Genomic DNA, 18666 nt, shown 5'->3' with positions numbered 1-18666 from the left:
GTCTGCTTTTAAGCAATATTTTACCTCCTGTGCTTCTACTGGATTTTTTAAAAATATTGTTTTGTTTTGTATTGGAGATAAAGGAGGTGGAACAATTGTAGAAGTGACAGTTGATTTTGGTTAAACATTAGTGCATATTGCCATTTTAATTGTAGGTTTACAGTACATTAACTCATGGAGCTAATTAATATTTCTCTAACGAATCTTCCCTCAGGGCTAAATTCTTACGGGAAAACGATACGAAAAAGAATTATCTGTGAGATCCTCACCGGTGTGAAAATGATGAGATTCCCTTGTGATATTAAGATTCATCATTTTAACATGTTATGCACTGGGTGAGCTATAAAAAGTACCACGTGATTTTGAAATCCAAAATTGCTTTTCAGCAGAGTGCACAAAGCAAATGGAAATATAAGCTGTCTTGTTTCAGGGAAATTATATTCTGGCTTTGAACCATGTAAATCCTGATGTATTTGTACAAACAAGTGTCAAATATATGTAATCTATTGACTTTTTATTAGTATGAGGTGTGTGTCCTTGTAAAGCTTTCTGATGGAGCTGCAGTTGGGTCTGAAATGCAATTATAAAAGATTCTATCTAAACAAACCAATTCTTGCCAGATTTAGGCTGTACCAAATGTATAATTGGCCCGAAATGTTGTCAGTTTCTTGCTACAAATAGGACCCATATGACTTGGACCTTAATGCAATGATATTTGACTTGCCGTCCAAAGGTAATTTAGAAAGTATAATGCCTACTAAAGACTATCTAATATTAATAGAGTAATGTGTGTAATATTCTCAGCTAAGAGTTTATTTCCTTTCAGAATTCTGCCACATTGTCGCATTCTCCTACTAAATCTTTATGTTTGACGGAGTTTATAATTTTCATCTGCTAAAGCCTGCACACGGGGAGAAACCTAAACATCAATATTTTCTGGCATGTGCAAGTGTGCTCATTCTGTATTATGCAAATGTTATCAGCCTAGGTAAAAGAATAATTTCAGGGCATAAACAGCATCAGAGTGCCACCTATTGGAGGGTGTTGGTTATGAATTTTAATATCACAAATGCTATTATACTGTACCATTATCATGATTCAATGGAAGATATTATAAGAGAATAGCTTATAAGAGAATCAGAAAGAATTTGCTTTACTCGCAATTTATTGTTGATTTTAACCACAATTTTTAATTGCTGCGTATTTCACGAATGCAAATAGCCCTGGAAAAAACTGTCCAGGTTAGTATTGTCTTGTATTTCAATGTTTCTACTCGTCATCTCATGAAGGCACATCATTAACTATTTTAAAAGTAAAATCAATTTGCCCCGATCCCAAACCTCAACTCAGCAGTACACCAGCTATAATAATAATAATCATTGCATTTGCATTTTCATGCAGTATAATTTTGATGGATGGAAAATATAGTGAACCTAAAACAATCACACTTATGTGATCATATTGCATTATTATTAATGATTTTCAATACTAGAAATCACGCCACTTAAATATGTAGCTGAAATAATATAGAAGATTTATGAACAAATGATCACCTGACCAGAAACCACAACTTGAAATATTTCTTAATTGGACCAATGCTTTGCACTGAAAAGGTAACACAAAATCCTTAACAACCTTATTAATCTCTTCTGCAACTTAATTCCTGCTTTAGCTGGTTGGTCATTTACTATTTGACAATTGATCATTAAAGACTGTTTATAGAATGGTGCTTCATGGATCTTAATGGTTGTCTCACCAGTCGTACAGCAAAATTGCTGACTTCTATCAGTGTGCTATTGCAGACAGGAAGATAATGCTCAATAATTCATAACTAGTCAAAAAGTTTACTTCAGTCCCTAGTAATTTTGCATAACATATCTAGCTCTGTCACTCTTACTGTCATTTCCATATTTATAATAAGATGAAGTATCACAGCAATAGTTTATATTTATACAGCACTTTTCACAGTGGGAGATTGTCTTACAGCTGAGAGGCACTTGCGGATGGAGTTTCATAGAGCAAGGGCACATTGGCTGAAAGCTCACTCACTGATAACAGGGTGGGTCACGTGAAGCAAGCTACTCTCTGCAAGTCGAGTGGAGATGGCGGCCAGGGTTGCAGGAGGTCACAGGGGCTGGGTTGGCCTTGGGGCCGTGAAGGGATTTGAGTGAAGACGAGAACCTTGAATACAGTCTGCTGGGAGATGGGGAGCCAGTGGAATGCAGGTGGTAGACTCAACGCTCCTTGTATAGGACTGCCGTTGGGCGTAGTGGCCTGGACGGAATGTGTTGGATTAAAAATGGACTCCAATCCAAGGCATGATCAATATGTATGCAAATTGTAGCTACAAATATCATGTATGGACACTGTTACTATGTTGTTGTTACTAGTGTGCTTTTTTGACAGCAATCTTCAGTTTCTGTGTATGTGAACACCTAAGAACATGATAATTAATTCTATCTTTTTCTTTTCGCTTCATTTTTTAAACTTGATTTTGGTTCAATAAGACCTGATAAGTAAAGGTTTGTGAAGAACAATTACAAGTAAACGTTTCATGAAGTAATCTGAAACTAAATTAAATTAAAATAAAGTAATCTGAAAATCCTTCCGGGGAGTAATAATCCCTTCAAAAAAAAAATGATAATAATTTAGTCACTCAATCCACAACTATTTGTGGGGCAATGCTGTGCGTAATTGGCTACCGCGTTTCACCCACAAAGTTCACAGTCACTACACTTTACAGTATGCGAATGACACCCAACTCTCTTTCTCTGCCTCCACCCTCGACTCCAGAAACATTGTTGTCCTGACAGAATGTCTGTCAGATATCAAGTCCTGGATGAGAACTAACTTTCTATAGTTGAATGTCAACAAGACCGACGCCCTCCTGATTGACTCCCGTCAGCACTTCCGCATCTCAGCCACTGACAGCATCACCATCCAAGAATGCACACTCCATCTCACTGAGCCAGTCCCCCCCATGTCCCCATTACCGATCTCAATGGATGGCACCAGGACTTTTAAATCACTGGGTTTAAAGAGGCGTAGAATCCTAGAAAGTTACGGCATAGGAGAAGGCCATTTAGTCCATCATGTGTATGGTGGTTTCCTCAAGAACAATCATTTCAGTCCCACTTACCTGCTTTCCCCTTAAACCATGTTGCTGACTCTTTTTAAAGTATTTGTTTAATTCCCTCTTGAAAGCCAATCTGGATTCTGCCTCAAGCACTGCTCACAGCAAGACTTTCAATATCCTAACTACATGCATGAAAAATACATGCTATGTGCCTCCATTTGCTATTTCACTATCTTAAGTTGATGCCTTCTGGTTCCTAATTCATTGACGAGTGGAAATAATTTCTTGCTATTGATTCTACCTTCAGCCGCCCTCCTACCTCTCTGCCCTCCCTTTTCCCAACTTTGCCCCCCCTCCACGCTTGGGTCCTGATCCCTGATTGCTCAGTGCCTTACGATGTCTTCCCAACATGAAAAGCTCTTTACAAATATAATTTTACTGTTGTTGTATCCAGGAGGGTATTTGAATAGTCGAGGCAGGTGGTGACGAACGCATGGATTTAATTTAAAGTTGCATTTGGGGGTAAGGTACGAACAGAGGCAGGAAATGTGGCAGAGGTGGAGGAAGGCAGACCTGGTCAGATATCGGATGTGGGGAAGGAAGGATAGCTGTGGGTCAAACCTGATGCCTAGGTTGCTCACCGGTTTGGTGAGTCTGAGGTCGAGCCTGGGATTGGGGTTAACCTCCTAGGTTAAGGAGGTCAGAGCTGCAGGACAAAAGATGTTGATTGGATCCAACGAGTATGGCTTGTCAACATTTAGCTGCAAACTTCAGCAGACCTGGACTCACAGCTGGAGGAGTAGAAGTAGTTATGTGTGTCTTCCGCATACACGTGGAAGTTGACCCCTTGTCTGCAGATGCCATCGCTAAAATGGAGCGTGTAGATGCAGAAGAGGAGGGGGTCAAGGGTGGAACCACAGGTGGCGGGGCTCTTTTACCTTGAAGAGATAAAATGAAAGTGGTTTGTTAAGTCGCACTCGAACTAGGTAATTACAGTCCCATTAAGGTGGATGAGGGAGGAGAGGTGGCAGAAAGATCTAGAAGGATGGGGACAAACCCCTCATGATTTTAAAAACCTCCATCAGGTCACCCCTCAACCTTCTTGCTTCAGGACAAAAAGTCCCAGTTCCTCGAGTCTCTGCTCGTAGACCAAACCAGTTATCCCCGGCAAGTCCATTGACAACAGGCTTTTCAATAACGTTAGAAAACAACATCAATTTTAAAGTTCTGAGTGTTTTTTAATGGCCTTTGATCAAAGCAATCTGAAGCAGAAAGCATAATTGTGTGTGCATTGATGGAATGAAGCTCACCTTGCCCCCAGCTGTATAAATGCAGCCTTAAAGGGATGCAGTTTTACAATGCAACTATATATTTACAAGACGAATGAAAGGTATAAAATGGATTCTCATTGTGATTTGCTACGTGCGTGGGTGGAGTATACATCGAGTGAAAGGTTCAACAAACACAAAAAAAATCTGCTGTCTTATTTGAATTTTTTTCGAACCAAATATTGCACTGACACTGAACCTCATTTTACCACTATTTGTATTGTCAATCCCGCTTGGAGTGAGATTAGAATTATATCTTGGGTTTCTTCAGCTCTAAATTCACTTTCTTTGAAAATGTCATGATTTGAGGCTTTGTGTTTTTAGTTAATTCACTTTCTTTAGTATTGAATGTTTCCTCTGAGAAGATTTGAGTGAATGATAAAATCTCCAATTATATCCTATTGCACTTGTACATTTATTACTGTTCTGAAATTGTTTATCTAAACTTAATCTACTAATTTAAGAGTGATGATCAATGGGCACGTGTAGGTGTTGATCTACATGATTTTAATAAGTTTTCTATTGGATTTCTGGATGGGAGATGTGTTGCTAATCTGTGTTGGTGTGTATTCTGCAAGGTTTGTGTTCAGCAACAAAGCCTGACATAATAGTTAAACTATTGGCCACAATAGAAGTTGTTTTTTGTGAATCACATGCACCTTTTTGCTTTAAAATGCATATAAAGGCTATACTGCGCTACAGTTTAGCTGCAGAAGGTCATTATTCCTGTAAAAACTAACTAACGGCCATCAAAAGAGAGAACATTATCAACTCAGGTGCATGTGTATGTGTGTAAAAGTGCATTGGGATGATCTCCTGATGTGAAAGACACTATAGAAATGTAATTTGTGTTGTATATTTTGTAAAATTGTATATTTTCTGCCATAATTTTATCCCTTACATAAAATGTAAGCTTTTAAAACCAGTGTATAATATTTGATAATAACTTAACACAGAGGTATGGATGCTGCATGATATCAAATAAATTGTCCTGCAGGAAGAGTATATGTAGGGATTAATAATATGATATAACCTATTGACCAAAGTATGTACATTGTGCATTTACCCTCTCGTTTTGTCTGTGCTCAGTGTCTCGCATGTCTCTGCAAAGCTCTTTGAGACGTTACCCGATCTGAAAGGTGCTATATAAATAGAAATTGTTGTTGTTGTTATATGCAGTTAAATTAAAAAATGCCCTTCTGACAAAAAGGTGGATAGGCAGGTAAGGTAACCTACATACCAATTGATATGTAGATATCAAAGGAAAATGAGCAACTATTTCAATAAAATAAAAAAGCTTTTTGTATTCTGTACTTCATTCATTCACTATGTAAAATCTAGAGATGCACAACGGTTTCTCAAAGATGAGGACATTGTTTGGATGCAAAATGGAAGGAAAATTGAGAAACTGCACATATCTAACTGCTTTCTGGAAAGCACAGATGTAACAAAATCATCTGAGCAAGCCTGTGATTTGAATCTTTCTGAGTCAATTACATAGTGCATGCAATAAGAATTGTAATTTTGATTTCAAATAGGTTAGTGCTAATCATACCAGCCTACTAATACTTGACCCATATAAGGTCAGACTTGCATGTAACAGCACAACATCCAATCAAATGATCTAAGAGATGAGGAATTAAAGAATATTTAATTGAAGTATGCATGATGTGAGCACAAGGCAAATAAGCTGCAATATTAAGAACTACATGTTAAGAACTACTGCAATTTTGATTACGTTGCATAAAGCTCTTTGAGTCATTTTAGCATGGTAAGCTGTTATATACCAATCAAACTCGCCATAAAAATTCTAGATATTTAGGTGTCAGCTTAGCTCATTTGTTAACACCCTGACCTCAGGTTTCGATAGTTGGTGTTCAAGTCTTGCATTGGGATTTTGAGCTCAGAGCTCCACTCACTTCACTGTAGTGCTATGGGAGTGCGATGTTGGTGGGGGTGCTGTCCTTTGGTTGAAACCTTGAACCTGGATCCCATCTACCTGTCAAGCATGGTATAAAAATCCCAAGTTACAATTCCAAAACAGATAGAAGTTTCTCAGAAAATGTTGTTGCTGAGAAATTGCTGTGCGTAAATTGTCTGCCGAGTTTGCTTACAAATAATAACAATAATAATCCTTTCATTTGATATAGTGCCTTTTTAGAGCTTTGAGACCCCTCAAAGCGCTTCACAGAATATACTGTAAAGTGAATTGACTGCATATTTTGTGGCCAAAATGCGGCAGCCAATTGCGCACAGCAGTGTCCCACAAACAGTCACAGATTGAGTGACCAAATTATTATTCTTTTTATTTATTTATTTTGAAGGGATTATAACCCTCAAAAAGCAATCAACCAATTAAGTATCAACTAGGTTCCTACTTATTGCTAGGTAAATAGAGACGTGTGGAGTAAGGAAAGTAAGGCTAAGTTTTCACGCTGTCCTGGGAATTGAACCCGGATCCTCTCGCTTGCGAGGCGAGTGCTCTAACCACGACGCTGCAAGACTCAGCTACACTACAGGACTCTTGGAAGGGAGATGGGCACAAGAGATGGAGAAAGTGCTTCACAGAATATACTGTAAAGTGAATCGACTGTATATTTTGTGGCCGAAAATAATCACCTCACTTTCCAGTAATTAATTGTGAAGCACTTTGCTACGTTTTGACCAAGAAACTGCAAATACTGTAACCATTTGATTTCCATATGCCTGGTATGATGAAGTATTATGACTGTGTGAACCCATATTAATACTCTAATCCAAGGCATAGACAGTGTATATGTGAATTGCAGTACAGTATAATTTACATTTGTGTCTCAGAGTATAATAATAATAATAATAATCCTTGCATTTGATATAGTGCTTTTCACGTCGGGAGGACGTCCCAAAGCGCTTCACAGAACACACTGTAAAGTGAATTGACTGTATATTTGTGGGCGAACGCGGCAGCCAATTGCGCACAGCAATGTCCCGCAAACAGTCGTAGATTGAAAATGACCAATTTATTATTGTTTTTGGTTTTGGAGGGATTATTATTGGAATCTTCACTTTGGACAGTTCTGAGCAGAGGGAAAATCTAGCCCAATTTTACATTTTGTGTACTTGTAAACCCACATATCTTAAATTTTCAACAGCTGGATTTTTACGATCTCTGACTTTCAAATTCCATTGCAAAAATATACATCAGCACAACTTTGGCTAACTTTGTACAGCAAAGTAATATTCAACTTGCTTCACAAAGTAAGTGCTCAGTCATTCTAACTAATTCAGAAGGGATGGAAGGAGATTTTTATGCGAATGATTTTTAAGTTCTGCTCAAGTGAATTCTAAAATAGCCATTTGGTAACATCTGCCCACTATGATAAGCTCAGCAACTCTCTTTAACAATCTACTGTAAAATGTGCTGTGTTTTTTTTTAAGAAAAGTAATTTTATCCCTCTTCATGAGAATAATTTCAATTAAAACAGTTGCAGCTTCAACTCATGAATGTCAGGACCATAATCTAATGCAAGCCCATTTTTGGTGCCGAAAGTCACACTTGGTATATATTTAACAAGCTTGATAGTGAGATTGGAGATAATGAAAATCCCATGAATGATTGATGCAAACGCAGATATATCTACACAATATCAAATTAAATCTAAAATCATTGTAGTGCCGATCTCTGACCTTCATTGTCGCAGGCATCTATGTTACAAATGGAATGAATAATACAGTGTACATTTGTAATGAGAACAAATGCTAATTTAATATCTTGTGCGTTTAGAGTTCCGAGGAATCTGGTGACATTCAAAATTTAATTACGTAACCTTCATTCTTTTTTATTTGATAGCCAACAAATTGCAAAAAACCTGTTTTTTATGAAGCAAAGATCTAATGCACCGGACCACTTGAATTCCTGAGCTAGGCAAGGCAGAGGTTCTCCTGAGGAAATTTGACTGCTTGAGAGAAACGTCTAATTGTTACTCTTTGTAACTGCTTTGTATATTTTAATAAAAGATGTGAAGAAGGAGTGTGATGAACCTGATCTCCACCTCCAGCAATTCAGCATTCCCCCAGTGCCAAAATGAAGTGCCTATCTAATTTAGCACCTCAAAGTTCTGACCTGAGGCTTGACAGGTTTTGAACTCACAACACTCTGATTCAGAGGCAAGAGTACTCCACATTTCCCCATCCACCTTCCTTTCAGTTTCCACCTATTTTTTGCCAAATGAATTTTGGCATTTTCCCAACATGAAAGTTGCTATGTAAATGTTTGTTGTTGATGCTGTCAACTGAGTCAGAATGATGCTCATTTTTAGTTTCTTATTACTTTTAAAAAGCCCAAATATTTCCCTGTGACTTAAATATCTGTATTCTGTGGCAGTGAGTCTTTTAAATGGTCTTGGAGGATGCATCAGTTTCTCAGAAATCAACACGTAGTGATGCGTATGGAACTGAAGCAAACGCATTAACATTGTAGGAGTTTTATTGATTGACTGGCTTGGATTCAACTTGATATAGTNAAAAAAACTGAGCTGAGAAATTCATGTATACCCATCAGCTTCCTACCCATCATCAACTTTCATAAGCCATTTAATTCTGCTCTACGTTACTGTGTAGAAATTCTTTCAGAATGTTTTGACCTGCGTGTGAAGGTTTGAATTCTCATCAGCTTTGTGGATTTCAGCAGCGCTGCCTGATTCAATTACTTTGTGTCTTTTAGCAGTCTCCCGCTATGTCTCAGCATATAAAGAAGTGAGGCAGTGCTGAAAGCAGTCCAGAAGGGAGATGAAGATGATCCAGGATGCATTGAAGACAGACTAGGATGAAATGAAGACCATTTGCAGAAAGAGATCAGAACTGTTCAGTAGAAAATGCAACAACCATCTCCGGCCGTCAAAAAAACAACTTACTTTGAAGCGCTTGTTGGGGAATGTGGAAATCTAGATGGATTGTACTTGAGGATCCAGTTATATTATCAGCATGTTCTCTGGATTTCTTTGATATTCGGCTGTTAACTGAATTATTTTTCTTCTCTTTCACTTGTTCAATTTGATTTTCTAACACTTCACTGATGCAGGTCTAGTTTTGGGGAGGTTTGGCTCTGTCCCTGCCTCAGGCCTCATCCCATTATTCTGGAAGACTGAAAATATCTTTTCTACACCACCTCGAATTATAATATTAATAATCCTTGCATTAGATAATAATAATAATAATAATCCTTGCATTTGATATAGCGCTTTTCACGTCGGGAGGACATCCCAAAGCGCTTCACAGAATGCACTGTAAAGTGAATTGACTGTATATTTGTGGGCGAACACGGCAGCCAATTGCGCACAGCAATGTCCCTCAAACAGTCGTAGATTGAAAATGACCAATTTTATTATTGTTTTTGTTTTTGGAGGGATTATTATTAGGCTTGTGGAGTAAGGAAACTTGCCCAAGGTTTCGCCCTGCCTGGAATTAAACTCAGGCCTCTCACTTGCAAAGCGAGCGCGCTAACCACTGAGCTACAGGACTCCACAGATATAGTGCCTCCACAGGCTGCAGATAATCCAGAACTCTGCAGCCTGTGTCCTTTCTCGTACCAAACTCCCTGACCCCATCTCCCCCATTCTCACCCAATTCCATTGGCTTCCTATCCTTCAGAGGATCCAGTTCAAGATCCTGGTCCTCACATAAAAAGCCCTCCATGGCCTCGCCTCACCCTACCTCTGCGACCTCCTAACCCCCTACCAACCCGTCCGTTCCCCGACCCATCCGCCCCATCATTGGCGGGAGAGCCTTTAGCCACTCTGGCCCCAACCTCTGGAATTCCATTCCCCAGTCACTCCGCCTCGCCCCCGCCTTAGCCTCCTTCAAGTCATGCCTCAAAACCCTCCTCTTCGACCATGCCATTGGTCACCCCCTTCTCCTCCCCTCCCTTGTCCCCCCTTGACCCCAGCTCGGGTCTGAAATGCTGTACTCTGTCCAGCGCCTTGGGACGTCCTCCTGACATGAAAGGCACTATACAAATGTAATCTTGTTGTTGCCTTATCATGTCGTTGAGACATCTCAAAGCGCTTCACAGAATATATTGTAAAGTGGATTTGCTATGTACTTTATGGGTGAAACGCAGCAGACAATTGCGCACAGCTGTGTCCCACAAACAGCCATGGATTGAATGACCACATTTTTTTGGAGGGATTATTACCCCGGAAAAAGGGATCCGTCAATCGACTAACAACCAGATTCCTACTTACTACTAGGTTAACAGAATTTTGGGGGTTTCCTCAGTACCTTTTCCTGTGTCCCCTTCAGCAATACATCCTCTCCTCTCCTTAACTAGGAGTTCTGTAGCGTATTAGTTAGAGCAAGCAAGAAGACCTGGATTTGACTCCCAGGTAGAGCAAAATGTTAGGCAAGTTTTCTTACCCCGCTCGCCTCTGTTTGCCTAAGGGTAAGTAGGAACCCAGGTGTTAGTCGATTGGTGAATTGCTTTTCTGGGAGTAATAATCCCTTCAAAAAAAAATAATAATAATAATTGGTCACAATTGTTTGTGGGACACTGCTGTGCACAATTGACTGCCACATTTTGCTCTAAAAATATACAATTTATTTTACGATATATTCTGTGAAGCGCTTTAAGACGTCTCGAAGATGTGAGAAGGCGTTATATCAAAAGCAAGGATTATTATTATTATTGACTATTCCTTTCAATTTGTCAGGTGATCGATTTCTGAAATCTTTCGGATTGCAGTCAACTAGTTTTGACCTCAAAGATTTTTGCTTGATAAAGCAACCCTTTAGCACAAATAGATTGTGCTCATTCTTGAAATGTTTTTGAAAATATAAATGCTTTGATGTTATTAATTATCCGGCAATTGTGAATAGATAATCTGTAATTCCTAACAGGTCTTGTCTGTATTATGCTCTCAAGCTAATGAAAAACAGTAGTATATTTGTCACTCTAGTTGTATTATCTCATTTGTTAAATAAAATGAATCTTATTTGTAGCAGCAATTGTAAAATTTGTAACACATGACTGAATGTGCAACATAGACCACCATTTGGATTTGAATTTGTTATGGAAGGACTGATGTGATTTTAAAATAGCTGAGGCCTGAAATTTCTTACATTTTTAGACTTGAGTCAATTGTCTTAAAATGTAACAGACTTTTGCAAAAAATCACAAAATCTGGTCTTAATGGGGAGTCCAGTTTTCTAAAAGAAATATGGAAAATAAGACTGAATTTCTAAAATTCTGTGTCATTTAAAATTTTGAAGTAACGGGTAAAATGTGCACCATTTGAATGATTTATGAAATGATGCAAACTTTATGCCAATTGCCTTAAGGCTATGACTTTGAGAGTTTGCAGGCCTCCAGAGTCAATTGTAAGCTGCTTGCTGATTATTTTAAATGACAGTAACATCCACAAGGAAAGAAATTATCAATTAGGAACTGCAATAGCTCAGGACTAATTTGTATGGAGTGAGTTTAAGATTAATATTAGCCCAAGTGGGTTTTAATGGATTCATCTGGTCAATATTCTTAATTATATCAAATTAATCAAGATTGTTTAGCGGCAGGCATAAATACGAAACTTTCTACTTCATTTCAAATACTAAATGAAATCAAAATCAAATATCTACATTAAATAAATAATGAGTTTCCTTCATAATGGAATGTTAGGTTTAATGCTTAAATTAGTTTGAATAGTCTAAAATCCAATTTCCAGTGGGTATAGGGTCTATAGGGTTCACAGCAGGAAATTATCCATAGTATGGCACTTTTGTAATGCTGAAAGCAATTTGAAATCATTTTAAGCACTAAAGCGCTTAACATGTTATCTCCTGTTCCAAAGTTGCTTCTGCTTCATGGGTGAGGAAAAAGTTTTAAGGAGCCAGTTTTGTGCAAAGACTGAATTAAATTCTGCATCAGAATTGCGGTGACGCAAGCCACTTTTCTGCTCCGATATCTTAAGATACATTGTAGGGGGTCAAACGCACAAGTCAAATGCTAAAAGCAAAATATTAATCCAGATTAATGATCTTAAGCGAAATGAGCCAACACAACCTTCTAAATGAAAGTTGTACCAATTGAATCAAGCATGAATACAAACCCCAGATATGCTGCAAAATATAGTCCACCTTAACCTACAACTATTTCAACAAGTAACAAATATAATCTAACAAAAATAGTTGCGAGATAGTTGGAGGATCTATTTGCCTTGATGGTGTGCACTTGTAATGTAGAGAACTATGCATTATAAGTAACAACACATGGAAAATAATGCCTCACTCCTACAGGAACAGACAGAAATGGGCACTCAGCCAGAAGAGTGCACTTTTATACACGATTAAGCTAACTCCTTACTTGTCGGTCTTCCCAAGTCTTCCCTCCACAAATTGCAGTTTATTCATAACTCTGCAGCTCGTACCAGGTTCTGCAAATCTATTGTAATGATGAATAGACCAGTCAAGGCTATCTTGTTTGAAAGTAATGTTTTAACCTGCTGGAAATATGTAGTAATGGATGAGCATTTGCACTGCCCCAAGGTATGTTGATTTGAAGTTGGATGTCTATTGATTGTTATGTTAGAGCACTCGCCTCACAAGTGAGAGACCTGGGTTCAATTCCAGGCAGGGCGCAATCTTGGGCAAGTTTCCTTACTCCACATGCCTAATAATAATCCCTCAAGAAAAAAAAACAATAATAAATTGGTCACTTTAAACCATGACTGTTTATGGGACACTTGGCTGTCAAGTTTCACCCAAAAATATACAGTCAATTCGCTTTATAATAATAATAATGCTTGCATTTGATATAGCGCTTTTCACGTCGGGAGGACGTCCCAAAGCGCTTCACAGAACACACTGTAAAGTGAATTGACTGTATATTTGTGGGCGAACGCAGCAGCCAATTGCGCACAGCAATATCCCACAAACAGTCGTAGATTGAAAATGACCAATTTATTATTGTTTTTGGTTTTGGAGGCATTATTATTAGGCGTGTGGAGTAAGGAAACTTGCCCAAGGTTTCGCCCTGCTTTACAGTATATTCTGTGAAACGCTTTGAGACGTACAGAAGACGTGAAAAGTGCTATAATAAATGCAAGGATTATTATTATTATTATTATGTTGGCCATCAAGCTTACACTATTTTAGCTAAGACGATTATTCTTAAGAAATGGAAAAGCAAAAATTAAAACCCTATTTTTAGCTTTTCTTTTTTGATAAGAACATGATATTGCACTGCATTGGATAGCAACATAAAGGAGGACTGGCAAACTTTAATAACATTTGGAAATCATTAGATGGGGTAAGCTTTCCAACTGCACAGTGCAGATATGAGTCGTCATAATAATAATAATAATCCTTGCATTTGATATAACGCTTTTCACATCTTCTAGACATCTCAAAGCGCTTCACAGAATATGCTGTAAAGTGAATTGACTGTATATTTGTGGGCGAAACACGGCAGCCAATTGCGCACAGCAGTGTCCCACAAACAGTCGAGGATTGAAAATGACCAATTTTATTATTGTTTTGTTTTTTGCAGGGATTATTATTAGGCGTGTGGAGTAAGGAAACTTGCCCAAGGTTTCACCCTGCCTGGAATTGAACCCAGGTGTCTCATTTGCAAGGCGAGTGCTCTAACCACTGAACTACAGGACTCCATCTGAAATGTTGTGATTTTATAAGATCTCTTAACATGTGTGGTACAAATTACTTTGTACACATGCAGTACCACTGTAGTGCAATAATAGTGTCTAATTTCTTAAAAGATTTTTTAATAAAAAGGTTTATTTTTTACTAACATCAAATGATAGAATACATTTGGTGTTAGAATTACAATAGTCATACATTTCCTATTAAGAAATTGGTTAAGAAATACAACAACAACAACAACTTGCACTTATATAGTGCTCTCCACACAGGGTAGTGTCTCAGAACACTTAATAGTGGCGGAGTCTGACTCCGAGCTGGGGCGGGGGGGGGTGAGGAGAGGTGACCGTAAGTACAATCAAAAGGTTTTCCGGCGGGATTTCAAAATGGGGAGAGAGGGGACAAGGTGGAAGGATTGAGGTTCAGCGTTTCGGGCTGTGGTGGCTGAATGCGCAACCTCCAATGGTGGAGCAGGAAGTGCGAGAGACAAGCAGAAGGCCGGTACCAGTCGAGCGGTAGATTGGGGAGTGAGGAGGTCAGAGGAGTAGGGAGGTGCCAGGGAGCGCAGGGATTTGAAAACGAGGAATACCGCACATTAGATCTCCTCCAACACAGTTGTATCAATTGGTATCAAAGGGATGACAATGTTTTCTTTTTGTAGCCTGTTTTCTATAACTGATGTCACAACACAATGATTTTATCTCAAAGTTAAAACAAGACACCAGATGAGCCCTGAAAAATAATTGCTTGAAATTCCTGCATTGATACCGTACATCTGAGTCTCACAATATCCTTCATTCCTTAGATGGCATCTTGGTAGTGATTTGCAAATTAAATGTGGAGTAGTTTTGAGGTTATCAAGAATGCATTCAATTTTCAGAACGTTATCTGTCAAACTCAGATGCCAATTAGCTTTTCTTTGGATGGGATAAAGGAAAAGGAGAAATGCAATGAAACATATTTAATTCCTTTAGCCCTTTATAAGCTCCAAAATCATCTTGCAGTGCGACAAATCACCTAAAATTGAAACATATGCTGTTAGTAATCTGTGAAGAAACTAGTTTTTGCCTGTTTACTCTTATCTAAATTCCAATTGACAATTACACATATGTAATATCTTATAATTAAATGGTTTTCTAATGGTATCATTGTAATGCAATGAGCATTAGATTTAAGAACTGATTGGATTCAATGAGCCTGGAAGGAAAAATTTTGTAAACAGATAGTTGAGGAAATGAGAAAATATGTGTGATTCGATTCATATTTTTCGATTGGCAATGGATGCCGTGAGGCCAAGATTAAAATCTTCCACTCGTCCTTGCAACTAGACTACATATTGTGGAAGATGTCCAAGGGATTTCGGTAAAACTGTGACACTTTATGCATTTGGCATTGCAACAGAACATGCAGTGTTTGGAGTTTATTCTTTGTGTTGTTTTCCCCCAAATTATGCATTTCACAAAAATGTTGTTAGCAAAATCTATGAATCTCCACATTAATATACTTTGAACAGCCAATATAGTTGATTGCTGGAAGTCTCAGCATGCAAATGCCTTGTTCATTTGATTCATCTGTGTTGATTCTTTAATTTCAATCTTAATATATTGGCTTTTCACAATATATTAATGTGGAGACGCATAGATTTCGCTAACAACATTTTTGTGAAATGGATAATTTGGGGGAAAAAAACACAAAGAATAACAAATTGATATAAATAATCCAATAAATAATGCATTTTATATTGTACCTTATCACGTTGTCGAAACGTCTCAAAGCGTTTCACAAATATTTTCGGTCGATGCACCGAAATGCTGAAAACAAATTCCGATTTAACAGCAAAAAAAAAGCAATACTGTTGTCTTGCAGTATTTTTGACCACAATTCTGTACTATATACTCCACAGTTGTATTCATGGGTGTTTTGAATTTGATATGGGTGAAGTGGCTTGTTTGTTGCTTCAGTATTATACCATTATCGGTAGATGTTTGTTGTAGGTGAATTATCATTAGGAGCATTATCAGTCGGTGTTACATCAATCCTACATCAAAATCAAATTTTTCATAGTTACTGCTTGGAAATATCAGTCACTTGCATGCTGTGATGTCTCATCCTTTAGAAACCGTGCTCCTCACATTTAGATGAATGGCAGCCCCATGGTTGGGATAAAGTGAAGGCTGACCTGGATGTATTTTCATGAAATACCTGAGAGGCTTTAAAAGTCTTGAAAATGGAATTTAATGGAAGGTCCATAGATCTGCCAGGAGTCGAAAGGTTAATAGAGCCCTTTCCATTTTGCACAAATGGATACATCAATTTTATATCCATCAAGCATGTCCACTAAACATTTTCGTGGGTAGTGACATTTCTCTACTTAATTTGCAATATATATTTCATTCATAATATTGCTTCCAGAGTTCTTACATTGTTCAGTTTTGTAATATTTCCTCATTAATCTCACTTCTTGTTAAGCAGGCCAGTTCTTCATAAATCGAGATGTATGTTACCTAAAAGGCCTTTGAGAGCCATATTTGGTAATCCGGCAACAATATTAATACAATGCAGATCATTGAACGAGTAGGTTCGACTCACCACCAAAGCAGATCTAACGTACTCATTCAGCAACTTTCATACTGTAAAATACAGTGGTGAATCTGCTGATGGGTAAGGCTTGTGCTTCATTATTCCCGCATACGGAAAATAGCCTTTCTCCTTTATAATGCAGAGCTCAGGGTGTATTGGGTTAGGCATTTTACCTTCAGGGTATGTATTTCTAAACAGTTTTACAACAAATCCTGAAATTCAAGTGCCAAATCCCTAAAATACTGCAGTGATTCAAAACTATTTTGCAAAACTTAATGTTAGACCAATTTCTGAATAACATGTCAAGTTGCCAGTCAATCCAGTGGGCATGAATCAAGTTTCTACCAGACAGGAGGAATCTGGTTTTAGTCTTTTTTCATCTGCTTTGACTCGCAGTTCTAGTGGTTAGGACTGAAAAATGTAATGTTTGATAGCAGATTTGATATTATTCAATGTTTCATCAAATCTGGTATGAGACACTGCACCTTTCCATCCACTTATGAATAATGTCCATGGAAGTGAGAACTCCCACTCAACTTCGACTTCATTGTTTTGTCCAAAGTGTTTTCTCAAATAAATTTTGGAGGGCATTTTAGGCCATTTTGAGGTTTGAGGCCTGATTTTTTATTAATCTCCAGAGGCAACATTTGATGGTTGCTTCATAGAATGACAGTTTGAGTTTCAGCAGTATATTTTTTTACCATCACTAAACCATCAATCTCTGACTGGATGCATCATTGGCACTAAGGGCTGACCACTGTGCTGAAGCCGGGGGATGTTTCAAGTGATAAATGCATAGTCACTTGGCTTTGAATGCACAGCAGATACATCATGCATTTAAATAACATTTTGTTTTGAATAGGGTAATTTCATTGAAAGGTAACCTTTAACATGGGGCATAGCAGCATCAAAACCCACAAATAACCACAATCACTGCAGTTTTCACATATCCTCTGAAGCTCTTTGCACACGTCATCCTGACATGAAAGGCACTCTCCCAAATGTATGGACCTTTAAATTATTTTAATATTTTTATTAAATATGTATTTGCCACATTCTGTAATCACTGTTGTCAGATGCTCCCAACTCAGAAGTCAGATCTCAGAGTTTGAATATCATGCTTGAAACTAATGGCCTAATGTGCACATTCAGTCCATTCGTTTTACCACACATCTTGAATACTCTGCTTTACATATTAACAAGAAAAACTCTAGAAACTTGAAGCATAACGCACATAAACAAATTTACAGGAATGCAAGACGACTAACTGAATAGGAGAGTAAACAGGTAACCAGAAAAGTTATTCATCTGAATGGAAGAATTCATAGAATCATAGAAGCTTACAGCACAGGAGGCCCAACCCATTGTGCCTGTGCCAGCTCTTTGAAAGAGCTACCTAATTAGTCCCAGTCTCCCATTCTATCCAACAGCTTTGCGAATGCTTCCTTTTCAAGTATGTATCCGATTCCCATTTTGAAAGTTATTATCGAACCTACTTCCACCACCCTTTCAGACAGTGCATTCCAGATCGTAACAACTTGCTGAGTAAAATAATATCTCCTCATCTTCCTTCTGGTTCTTTCGCTATTTCCACTGTCATGGAAAAATTTCCATTAACCACGTCCTAAATCTCTAAATGGAAAATATATAGTTTGTGCTAATCTTCCCCTTTAAGTGTCAACTTGGCTCAGTTGGTAGCATTCTCGCCTCAGAGTTAGAAGGCTGTGGGTACAAAGTCTCAGTCCGTAGGGAATACTGCACTGGAGATGTTAAAGCAGTCTGCTTGTTGATTTGGATATTAAAGATCCCATGGTATTAATTGAAAAGAGAAGAAATTTCTAGGTAACAATCCTCCAAATAAATTAGTCATCCAGATAAAGGCTCACGTGGAGTATAAACACTGACACAGACCAGTTGGGCCAAATGGCCTGTCCATGCTTTAGTGTTTCATGTAATTCCATGCAATTCTAACGTTTAAAGAATGTTATTCTATGTGCATCCACAAACAAAGTGTTCTGCAATATGTTATAAGAGAGAGAGAGAGATAAAGAAAGA

At 38.0% G+C, this 18666-nt stretch overlaps 1 protein-coding gene across 2 annotated transcripts in view; it reads left to right on the top strand.

Moving 5' to 3' along the window:
- The window catches only part of kynu (kynureninase), a 96277-nt gene extending 86730 nt beyond the window's left edge, over positions 1-9547 (top strand). The window contains exon 15 of one of the 2 annotated variants that reach the window (XM_007896364.2): positions 9107-9547. In XM_007896364.2, the coding sequence (XP_007894555.1) occupies positions 9107-9142 (36 nt within the window). In that variant the 3' untranslated portion in view covers positions 9143-9547. Of the gene's footprint in view, positions 1-214; positions 233-9106 lie in introns of those variants that run through there. The other variant, XM_007896365.1, reaches the window with a different exon arrangement.
- The last annotated feature ends 9119 nt before the right edge of the window (positions 9548-18666 follow it).

The sequence above is a fragment of the Callorhinchus milii genome, unplaced genomic scaffold (assembly GCF_018977255.1).
Source record: "Callorhinchus milii isolate IMCB2004 unplaced genomic scaffold, IMCB_Cmil_1.0 Scaffold6, whole genome shotgun sequence".
NCBI lineage: Eukaryota > Metazoa > Chordata > Chondrichthyes > Chimaeriformes > Callorhinchidae > Callorhinchus > Callorhinchus milii.
Note: the sequence above shows the minus strand (reverse complement) of the source record. Positions and strands in the feature narration are given on the sequence as shown.